General features: G+C 52.8%; 1 protein-coding gene across 1 annotated transcript; it reads left to right on the top strand.

Annotated features, from left to right (window-relative positions):
* The first annotated feature begins 5,005 nt into the window (after positions 1–5,005).
* On the top strand, positions 5,006–9,382 carry Mex3b (mex-3 RNA binding family member B). The gene is made up of 2 exons (XM_028873815.2): positions 5,006–5,635; positions 6,544–9,382. Exons 1-2 carry the CDS (start codon positions 5,359–5,361, stop codon positions 7,995–7,997), a joined length of 1,731 nt encoding a protein of 576 aa, XP_028729648.1. The 5' UTR covers positions 5,006–5,358; the 3' UTR covers positions 7,998–9,382.
* The last annotated feature ends 2,324 nt before the right edge of the window (positions 9,383–11,706 follow it).

Here is an 11,706-nt window from a genome sequence, read left to right as displayed (position 1 = left end):
GGATCTGAACTCCTCCAGTCCTCATGGTTGAACCAACAGCACTTTATTCAATGAGCTTCTCTACAGATCCTAGATATTACCTGGAAAAGTTAATTGACTAAAGATGTATGTTCCGGTCTTAAGACACACAGAAAGTGAAAGAAAAATTGTTTCAGTAAAAAAGTTAAGATTTTGATGCATTTGTATTGTTTACTTTGTTTCTAAGACTTACTGCTCGCACACACAGTTGAACACATGCACACATGCACACAGACACACATTCCTTGTTATTCATGCTCAGTCAGCATATGGAGAGGATTTCCTACATTATTAAAACATTTCAGCAAATAGATGCGGGTTGCAGGAACTCCTTGTCACTGACATGTTAACAATCCAGAGACAATGGAAAACCAGAAGAACAACAAAGAACTTTCAAATCCCTTCCCACGTGTGCTCTTTACAACCCTGTGTAGGATGTAGGGTGTAAATATTTCCAACTACTGAGGACCCAGGGCTCAGAGACAGGAAGGAACTTAGAAGCTTGGTCAAGAGCACAGGATCTGATGCCACTTACCAGCCATGTGGCCTTGGGGGCAGTTTTTTTTTTTTTTTTAAGATTTGTTGATACTGAATCTTACTTCATCTTAGGAGTTCTCCTTAAGAAATTGAACAAAAAAAAAAAAAACATCATTGTTGACAATGTTACTAAAACACATGATCCTGTAAAGAAGGTGCTAGGACTTCTCTCTGTATCTTGGGGAGGTACTGTTAGGTGAAAGTCTCTACAGTAAAGCTTCATGGACTCGAAGGAAATCTGGCTCTGCTGGGATAAGGCACTCAGCTAATTTTCATCTGTAAAATGGGTACATGGGCAGTCTTTGACTCAGGGAAATTTTAAGAATTAAATCTCACACTACATTGAAAAGCATTTATAAGCTGCCTGGCACATCATACATGTGTAATAAATATTATCTGTGATTACTAAACATTGCCCAAAGTCATGTTGTTGTGGCTGGAGTCATTTGGATTGTTTCCTAGAGACTGAATTATTCATGTATGTACTTAAGGAAATTATGCCTTCAAGGCTCTTCTGCCTGGCTCACTCATTCATCTAATAAGCAGGCTTTGGGTTCCTAAGTAGATGCTACACACCGCAAAGCTCTGGTCTCTATAAATTCTTGCATCTCCTTCACGGAAGCACAAAACACTTATCCCCTCCTCCGTGAAGTCCTCTCAGGACTCAAAATGGAGTCACTACTTCTGCTCATTTGGACCCTCTCTGTGCCCGGTTTGCACAAGAAAAATGACCCAGGGAAGAGTCCTTTCCCCAGGATCTTGCTCATTTTTGTACCAACACTTTTCTCATGCCCAGTCACACTGACTGAAGTGAGCTTGCATCCGTTCACATGGAGACTTGAACTCCTCTGGCCATTTCCTCAGTTTGCAAGATGTGTGTAAAGCAGCCTTTGACACCTCTCGAAATGGAGGCAGGCTGTCTTACTGCTACTCTTGTTTGCTTTCAGGAGATGGCTTGAACCTTTCATATTTTATAGCAGCTGAAATGCTCAATGCCAGCCCATACCTGCAACACTTTTCTCTTGTGGTAATAAAAAACATAATATAGCCACACGAAGAAGTCCTTGGGGAATGTGTCCTGGATCAGGAAAAATAGTTAAGCGCTGGGGTCCAATAGGAGCCTGGAACAAAAACTATGGGATTAGGGTATGTGCTTAAAACCAGAAGTAGGCCCTGCATGATGTACTGATGTCTTGACTTGTAAGACATCAGTTGAAAATGAAATTTTCTGAGTTATTTCTATAAAAATATCCAAGGGTCTGAAAACACTCCAGCGCCCAGTACATTGTATTGCATGCAAGCAGAGAGGGGTGGAGGAAAGGCGCCAGCTAGTATCTTGTCACCCACAATGAGTTTCCTGCCTCCTGTTCTGTTTGCTTAAGACTGCAAGCTGGATACTGGTCTTTTCATAGTCCACACGGAAGTCCAGCTGGGGATGGAGACTGGACTTTTCAGAGGTTATCACTGCTATCACATCAGTCACCCTGTAATGCTCTCAGGAACCTCTTCAATGCCGCTGTGTCTCCAGAACACTGATCTTCACAGGCCTCACCAAACAGCCCCCAGTCTGGACTACCTGGTCCTATCAAGAGGGGTCATGAATTCCTAAGGTCAGAGTTTCCACTTTGCTTTCATGTGGGGGAAAAAAAAGTGTGATTTCATCCACCTTTCACAGTTATAAGCAAGTGTGGCTCCCGCTTTCATCCAGCAGGGAAGAGTGACATTAAACATGTCACCTTGGTGAAGCATTGCATTCACCTTCCTGCTAATGAGCCAGAGTCCCTGGGGACTTCTGTGAAGAGCCAAATCTTCCAAATTTTCAGAAGTAACTCATCTGAAATCTTATTACGAGCAGGTTCCAGGGGAATAGAGTTATGGCAGACCAGCAAAAATCTATGGGCAAGCTCCCTACTGCAAGTATCCTGAGGGACCTTCCACCCCGCTCACAGGCACATCATCATAATCTGCTTTCTTTCCTTTCTCTCTCTCTCTCTCTCTCTCTCTCTCTCTCTCTCTCTCTCTCTCTCTCTCTCTCTCTCTCTCTCTCTCCTTTTAAAGGAACCTCAGTAGGCCCCAAACAGATGCTAATGTGTTGTGCTGGCAAGGTGAAAATGGTCTTTCCCTAACGGACAACTTTTGTCGACTTTTACAAATCAGCGTCTCACACTAGCCCAGATTGGCCCAGAACCCACTGACATAGCCCAGGCTGGCCAGGAACTGGTCGGAATTCTCCTGCTTCAGCCTCTCTAGTGCTGGGATGACAGGCTCTTTTGCTTCTTGCCCTCCCCTCTCCCGTCACTCTTTCTAGGGAGGGCGATTTTGCTCCAGTACTCAGTCGAGGCAAGAGTCCTCAAGGGCACTCCTTCCTTATTCCCAAACCAATGTGACTCTGAGTTCATAAGCAAGAATTCCCTACTGGGGCCCCAGGTCCGCGGATTCTACACCACCATCTTCTTACACGCCCTCCCCCGCCGCCCTCCCACCCCTACTCCCGCGCGCTCCCCTCGCAGAACGGCTTCTTTGAAGAAAAACACAGCCCGCTGGGGGGAAGCTGACATAAACATCCTGAGGAAATAGCCACAGTAAAGCGGCTCTTCAGCCTCATTTCCCTAAGGAAACAATCAGCACCTCAGCCCCGAGACAGCTCCAGGTGAGCCGGTAGGAAGCTCAGGTCACCTTCGCGCGCTGCAAAGTACCTACAGGCGCTTGCAGAACTGGCTGCTCCCAACTGCGCTGCCATCTATTGTCACGATTAGTGTTCAAAACCACCCAGGCATCGGGCAGGGGAGGTACTGTGGATAAAAGCCGGAGTCCGGGGGTGGGGGGGGGGCGCTTCCCTGGTCTGGGTCCCTCAAATCCGCCCTGGCTCCCCGGGGTCGCCCTCAACGGGGGGGAGGGGGAGAGGGGGCTCTCCAGTAAGCGGGTCTGTGGCGTAGACATGTGGCCTTGGGGTTCTCGCAGGCGTCCAGGAGAACCAGGCGAACCTTGGCAGGATTAGGGAAACCCCGGAGTACTGGCCAAACAGCCTGAGACAGGGCTCAGGGGCGCGGATAAACAGGCGGGCTCCCGGAACAAAGAAGGGAGAAGCGGACGCGCGCTGAGCTCGAAGGGGCGTCCCCCACCCCCGCCCCCCCGGAGGAAGGAGATGCGCCCAGGCCCGAACCCCGCCCCGGCCCGCCCCTCAAAACCGCCTTCCTCCTCTCTTGCGCTTGGAGGCTGTCGGTGGAGGAGCCGGGAGGGGGCGCAGTTCGCCGCGGCCTCCCGCTCGTCCCGTTTTACCCTTCCGCCGCCGCCGCCACCCCCAGCCCGAGAAGCGCACAAAGAGCGCCGGGCCCGAGCACACACCTCCCGGCGGGGCCGGGCCGGGCGGAGGGCGGGGCCCGCGCGCTCGAGGCTCCTCGCAGGCACTGCGCATGCCCGGGCGAGGGGCGGGGCGGGACCGGGAGCGGCGGGCGCGCACGCCCGCACCTTCCGCCCGGCTCTGTAAGGTTGGCGTCCGGGCAGTGGCCGCGCCGCGCTCGTGCGCGTGTGTGGGAGCCCGCGGGGTCTCAGCTCGCGCGCCAGGCGTGTGCGGAACCCCGGGGTGGGGGGCAGAGCATTCTCGAGGTCACCGGTGGCGGTGCGGGTCAGGCCCGCCCGTGCCGCCGCCGGCTTCTGGTTTGGGCATCCCCCCTCCTTCAGGGCCACTTGGGGGGAAAAGTGCTATCCAAGGGGACAGAAAATGTTGGGCGCGCGCGCGCGCGCGAGTGGCAGTGTGGGCGGGCGTGTCTTTTGTGTCGCGTGCGTTCCCGCGCAGGTGGGCAGCTCGCGCCCAGCAGTCACTGTACCGTGGGGCCCAGGACCTCGAGCTCTGCTTTCCGTGTCCCAGGGTCGGGCCGCCCTCTTGTACCGATAGCATACCGTCCACCTAGTGGTAGCATCGGCTCCAGGGATGCTTTATTGGGGGGCAGTAACGGGACTTTTCGAAGGACCGCTCTTTGGAGCCTGGCCGCTGGCATCACAGTTGGGCGCCTTTAATTCTCAACCCGGAGAGGGAAAAGACTTAGGGACAGTGGTTGTCCTCGTCTGCTAGGTACAGAGAAATGTCCCAAGCCAGCCAGTCCCGCATTAGACAACAAAGAGAGGCGGCGGCGGCGGCGGCGGGGGAAGGGCGCGGCCGGGAGGAGGCCGGGGCGGGCTGCGGCGAGCTCGGTGGGGGTGGCGCTGCCTCTTCGCTCGCTCAGCCCCGGCCTCCGCCCGCCCCCGGCCTGGCGCGCGCCAATCGCCTCCCCCAGCGATAGTGTCAGTAGCATTGTAGTGTCAGCTCCCGCCGGTGACGTTGCGCCTCCCTCGTCCCCCTCCGGAGCCGTCTGGCTGCAGCGGCTCAGTCAAGAGGCGGGTAGGAGAGGAGGAAAAAGCGCTGAGTGAGGGCGGGCGGGCGGGAGGGAGGGAGGGAGTGGAGGAGCCGGGGAGGGGCTCCTTAAAGAAACGCTGCTGTCGCTCGCCTGCTCGCTTTGCGCTCGGCATTGTGGCCAGCCAGCCGGGCACTCGGGGGGCACGCGCGGCCGCCGCTCGAGCTCTGCCCCCACCCCAACCGCCAGCAGATCTGGGGTGGGGACCCAGGCGGGGGCTCTTGCAGCCACTGCCCGGTGCGGACTGCACGCAGAGACCCACTCCTCCCGGAGCCGAGAAAGGAGCCACGGAGCCCTCCGCAGCCGACCGGCCTCCCCGCCCCTGACCACCGTCTTCCCGGCTGCCTTTGTGGCTGCAGCTTCTGGCTGCCGAGCGGAGAGCCGGCTGGGGCGCGGCGTGCACGGCGGAGCAATGCCCAGCTCGCTGTTTGCAGACCTGGAGCGCAACGGCAGCGGCGGCGGCGGGGGAGGCGGCGGCGGGGGAGGCAGCGGTGGCAGCGGCGGGGGAGAGACTCTGGATGACCAAAGAGCCCTGCAGCTTGCGCTCGATCAGCTCTCTCTGTTGGGGCTGGACAGTGACGAGGGTGCCTCTCTGTACGACAGCGAGCCGCGCAAGAAGAGCGTGAACATGACTGAGTGCGTGCCGGTACCCAGTTCCGAACACGTCGCTGAGATCGTAGGGCGGCAAGGTGGGTCCGGCAGGGATGGGAACCGGAGGGGTGTGTAGGATCTCGGGCCGCCGCCTCACTGTGAGGGCGGGTGCAAGATCGCGAGCTGTGGCGCGGGGGAGCCTTGAGGAGGGAGGAAGAGCCGCGCGATGGGGCCAGCGCACCAGACAAAGAAAGTGCAGGCAGGCTGTCCTCCACAGCGGCGCCAGTGCCGCGGCGGGATGCACTTTCTCCTGCTAAAATCACTGCCTTCTCCTCTAACGCTCCAGACTTAGTCCACCCTAGGAAAGATAATTTAAATCTAAGATACTGGGGGAGGGGGGTCTCTGGTGGTCCTTTGGGAAGGGGGAGGAGGGGGGAGCGTCCGATGGGAGGAGGATTCAGGATTTCTGCAAAGGGGAAGGGAATGGAGTCCAGGGAAGGAACAATGGGTCCCAGGACTACCATCCCCTCAACCCCACCCCAAGCGCTCCAGCGCCTAGGAATTGCGGCTTCCAGGGAACCCCTTGGTGTCTTCAAGGCAGTCAGCGCGCCCATTTGGATCCCAGAGGCATCTCCCCAGATGACTTTTCTGGGGTTCTGGGGCTTAGCTTGGGACGACTGCAGTCACCGGGGGAGGGCCAGGCATCCAATGGGCTGTTTCTCGAGCGTTGCGCGGGTAGAACCCGCGGTCCAGCTCCTGGCGCGGTTCGGGGTCAGTGAGGGAGACGCCCCCTTTCTCCTGTCGCATGTTCTGCTGTCCAGCTGCCTTGGGCGCCGGCTGTCCCAGGTCTCCGCGGTTACCCCGGGATAATGGGCGTGTCTCTCTCTCTCTCTCTCTCTCTCTCTCTCTCTCTCTCTCTCTCTCTCTCTCTCTCTCTCCTCTCTCTCCTCCTCTCTCCTCCTCTCTCCTCCTCTCTCTCCTCTCTCTTTTGTACCCTGGCTCCCAGGTTGTAAAATCAAAGCTTTGAGGGCGAAGACCAACACTTACATCAAGACCCCAGTTCGTGGGGAGGAGCCTGTCTTTGTTGTGACGGGCAGGAAGGAGGATGTGGCCATGGCTCGGAGGGAGATCATCTCCGCCGCGGAGCACTTCTCCATGATCCGAGCCTCTCGTAACAAGAACACAGCCCTCAACGGCGCTGTTCCTGGGCCGCCCAACCTGCCGGGACAGACCACTATCCAAGTGAGGGTGCCATATCGCGTGGTGGGGCTCGTGGTGGGACCGAAGGGCGCCACGATCAAGCGCATTCAACAGCAGACACACACATATATTGTGACACCCAGCCGGGACAAGGAGCCAGTGTTCGAGGTGACCGGGATGCCAGAAAACGTGGATCGCGCTCGAGAGGAGATCGAAGCTCACATTGCCCTGCGCACCGGTGGCATCATCGAGCTGACAGACGAGAACGACTTCCATGCCAATGGCACAGACGTGGGCTTTGATCTGCATCACGGGTCCGGCGGGTCCGGGCCCGGCAGCCTCTGGAGCAAACCCACCCCAAGCATCACTCCTACCCCTGGCCGCAAGCCCTTCTCCAGCTATCGCAATGACAGCTCCAGCTCGCTTGGCAGCGCGTCCACAGACTCTTACTTCGGCGGTGGGACCAGCGGCAGCACAGCTGCCACTTCACGCCTGGCGGACTACAGCCCTCCCAGCCCCGCGCTCAGCTTTGCCCACAATGGAAACAACAACAATAACGGCAACGGGTACACCTACACAGCGGGGGAAGCCTCGGTGCCTTCCCCGGATGGTGGTCCTGAGCTGCAGCCTACTTTCGACCCAGCTCCCGCCCCACCACCTGGGACACCCCTTCTCTGGGCCCAATTCGAGCGATCGCCGGGAGGTGGATCTGCAGCCCCAGTATCCTCTTCCTGCTCTTCCTCGGCATCCTCATCTGCCTCGTCGTCCTCGGTGGTCTTTCCCGGCGGCGGCGCCAACAGCACACCCTCCAATGCCAACCTGGGGCTGCTAGTGCACCGCCGGCTGCACCCGGGCACCAGCTGCCCGCGCCTGTCTCCGCCCTTACACATGGCCCCAGGGGCCGGGGAGCACCACCTGGCTCGGCGGGTTCGCAGCGACCCCGGCGGTGGAGGTCTGGCCTATGCGGCCTATGCTAATGGGCTGGGGGCCCAGCTCCCGGGTCTGCCTTCGTCGGACACTTCGGGCTCCTCCTCGTCCTCCAGCTCCTCCTCCAGCTCTTCCTCCTCTTCCTCTGGGCTGCGGCGCAAGGGCAGCCGCGACTGCTCTGTGTGCTTCGAGAGCGAAGTGATCGCCGCGCTGGTGCCCTGTGGCCACAACCTCTTCTGCATGGAGTGTGCCAACCGCATCTGTGAGAAGAGTGAGCCCGAGTGTCCCGTCTGCCACACCGCGGTCACTCAGGCCATCCGCATCTTTTCCTGAAGGCAGTGCGCGCGTGCGTGCACTGTGCAGGGAAGGAGGGTCCCCTCCCTAGACCCTCATTCCCTAGGGCCTACCTGCCCAGACGCCTCTGGTGCCCTCCTCTTTCCTCCTCTCCCTCCTCACTCTCAGAGATCCCAGAGGAGCTTGGAAAGCTGTAGTATCCGCTCATTTTTAAAATGTCATTTTTAAACAAAGGAACTTGCCAGGATCTCTGCATCAGGAGTACTGTAGCCTGGGAAGCCTCTGACCACCTGAATTGCATGCTCTATAAATAATAGGAACGGCGACATTCTAGTATCGATAGTTTTTACACTGTACTTAATAGGAAGCTTCCAAAAGAAGAAAACCCCACAAGTTTTCCATTTTCTTGAAGTAGGAGAAAAATGAACAGTAATTATGAAGATGATTAATAATTGTGCTATGGGATGTGTGGACTGTTTCGTGTGTTTCCCTTTGTGGGTGGGTTCCTACAGCGCTCGTTCGTTCTAGACACAAGTGGATCCTTTTTGAATGTTCATGGAAGGGCCAGGAGTTCTGGACAACCAGGACCCTGCAGCTTTATTAAAGTTAAAACTGTAACATATCTCTTATATATTAAAAAAAAAAACCTTTAAAAGTTTTAAAGAGAAATTGCATTAATACAGATTGAAGTATTTTATTCTTTTTTTGACTTGAAAAATTATATTTCATATTGCAAAGATGTTTACAAGTATTTTAATTTAAGTTCAGTGAACTTTTTTGTAGCTGGGTTAAATCTTTTTATTTTTAGTATGGCCTTATGGCAAAGAACACTGTATTATTTTAATAATCACACAATTGTGACGGATTACAAACCATAAAATGTATAACGTTTTGAGCAGTATTCTGTTGGGATGGAGATTTTATAGGTTCAGACAAAATCTTCTAGATCTGCTTCACCCAGCATATTTTCTATTCAGTGATATAAAGCATATTTTATTCTATATTATTACAAAAACGGAAATGTATAAACATGTCAAAAGGAACCGTTGACGCTTTCTAACATTTGTATAAATAGAATTCAGTGCAAATTACAGAAATTCTGTTGCACCGCTATAGTTTTAGTGTTTCTATTTTAATACATTTGTTTACCACTTGTTTATGTATATGTAGGTGACGTTACTTGAGCTTAAATGTACTTTACTGAGCAAAGTTTAAAAAACAAAGTATATTTTATTTTATGATAAAGGGCCTTTAACCTCATGGTCAAATACTAATATTATATTTGCTGAGACAAGATTTGAAATTGTATCAAGAGTTTTATTTTTCTGACATTTAAAGTTCTACATAATAAAGGTAAACTTAAGTAATGGTGCTACTTCATTTTTTAAGTATTTCTATATAAATAAAACATTGAAGAAAAATCAGTGTTGTATGGTGACTTGATTTTTTTTTTTAAGCCTCTTGGGGTGTAACGTTGGAAAGAAGCATTTTTAAGTGATAGGTTGAAATGCAGAGCTTCCAAATATATCATATAGTTTGTCTATAGAGCAGACTCCTGAGAGGGGGGGATTTGGTTGGACGGATGGTCACAGGTAACAAGGTTTTTTTGTTGTTGTTTTGTTTTTTAATTGCAAACAATTTACTAAACCAAGATCAATTTCTCCATTAGACATGGCTGACATTGCTTAGGAACTATGGGATTTGGGGGGTCCCCAGAACAGGGTTAGTTTTCTTTTGTTTTGTTTTTTTAATTAGGAGACAAAAAGAAAAAGAAGTATTCAAAAGAAACATTTGTACTTTCAGCCCACACAAACCTGTTACATTTACCCAAGAGTATTAAAAAACTTAAAAGACGAAAGTGGCAATCAATTTGAATGTTGATATTACAGATAAAGGACCCGGGGCTTAGGGAAGTAATAGCTCAACTTGAGGACCTCCAGGCATGGGAGGTAGGGGCTGGCTGGCTGGTGGGTGGGGTGGGGTGGGGTGGGGTGGGGTGGTGGTGTGGTGGTGGAGGTGGTGGAGGTTGGTGGCTCAGGGACCCTGACCTGCTGGCTTGCCTGAAGAAGTAAGTCCCACTGAGGGCCTTCTCTTTGAGAAGGAAGGGGTAGAAGCTCTGCGTGCTAAGGGCCTCCCTGGATTTGAGCTTGGGTCTTATCAGGCTTCCTTGGGGTCAGGCTAATTGGTGTTGACAAGCAGCAAGTGTTAACTATTTGTTGTTGCCTGAGGGAAGTTCCTGTGTGCTTCTGGCAGCCACTCTGCCTCACCCCTAGCCCCGGGGCTCTGTCAGGGGAGGGGCAGCTACTTTTACTTGACCTGAACTTTCTTTAGTAAGGCATACTGAGGAATGACCGGGCCTTGCCATGGAATTTCCAGCCAACTTCCTGACTGGGCGGCCGACCTCTGGAAAACAGTCTGGGGCACGAGTGTGTGGTGGGCGCTAAGCTTAGCCGGTGGCTCTGAAGAGAAAGCTGTGATAGATTGTTCCTCTTGGCCCCTGGGCGTTCACATTTTGTTGTTAGGAAACGGAGCCCCTGCTTCCACAGTTCCTGGTCTATTAGTTCTAAAGGATGAGCTGGACATGCCTTCCGGGGAAAGGAGAGAAAGGAGTGGCCCTGCTTAGAGAACTGCTGGCATTATCTTCAGCTCTGGGAACTTCCGGGCTCGGTTTCCCTCCTTTGCTCCCTCAGGACAGGACTTAACCTAGACCTGGCAGGGAGAGATATTTCAGGTCTGAGTCTCCCTTCATTTAGCTTTCTGGAAATGCCTAGAACAGAACCGAAATTCTTTATGCATCTGTATTCTTTAGTATTGTAACTTTGGGTTTCTGATTTAGCACAATGAGTTCAGATGATACAAGGGAGAAAAAGCAGCAGCTGAAGTCTTGAGTGCCACCCCCCACCCCCAGCCGATGGACTATTTATTTACTTAGGCCTCTTTTATTGACATTATAAACTTTATTGTACAAGACTTAGAAATAAACAAAAATATCATGCACCCAAATTAACTGGACCTCACGTCTATACACGTCAAGGGACTTCTATATAGTTGGAATACGCATTAGGGGCAGAAATCAAACAACGAGCTAAATCTGAGGCTCTCTACTTGGGTGGCATGCATGTCTTCTTTCTTTGCGTTTCTGGTGTGTGTGTATGGGTGTACGTGTGTGGGTATGTGTGGTACGGGTACATGTGTATACATATACATGCGGATCTTAGGTGTCTTTCTAAAACCCTCTCTACCTTAGGTTTTTTTTTTTTTTCTGATTCAAGGTCTCACTGAATCTGGGGATCAGAGAAATATCCCACTATGTGGGCTGCCCCTCAAGCCCCCGAGATTTCAAGGTCTCTGCCTCACCAGCACTGGGGTTATGTTACTGCCATGCCTGGCATTTTATGTGGATGTTGAGATCCGAACTCAGGTCCTCTCTTGTACAGCAAGCACTTCGCTGACTGAGCCCTCTTCCTGGCCCCGGCCTGCACTTCTCTGCAGTGAGAGGAGGACCACTTTGTTGACGGGAATTTGGGATATATTTTGGTACAGTGTGGCTTCTTGTGGCTCTCTAACATGGGTTTTTCCTGTCACCAGCAGGGAATACAGACACATTCTAGTGATCTTGCAGGACACTGGCTTGTGGCACACATGAAGCCTTTTACTCCATCCTCCAGGTGACTACTGTGGACCACTAACTACAGGGGTGACAGTCTTCCAACTGGAGACAGGGTGCCACATTTATATTCTCCAAGCC

The sequence above is a fragment of the Peromyscus leucopus genome, chromosome 1 (genome assembly GCF_004664715.2).
Source record: "Peromyscus leucopus breed LL Stock chromosome 1, UCI_PerLeu_2.1, whole genome shotgun sequence".
In the NCBI taxonomy this organism is placed as follows: Eukaryota; Metazoa; Chordata; class Mammalia; order Rodentia; family Cricetidae; genus Peromyscus; species Peromyscus leucopus.
The sequence above is the reverse complement of the archived record's forward strand: the minus strand, read 5'-3'. Positions and strand labels throughout refer to the sequence as shown.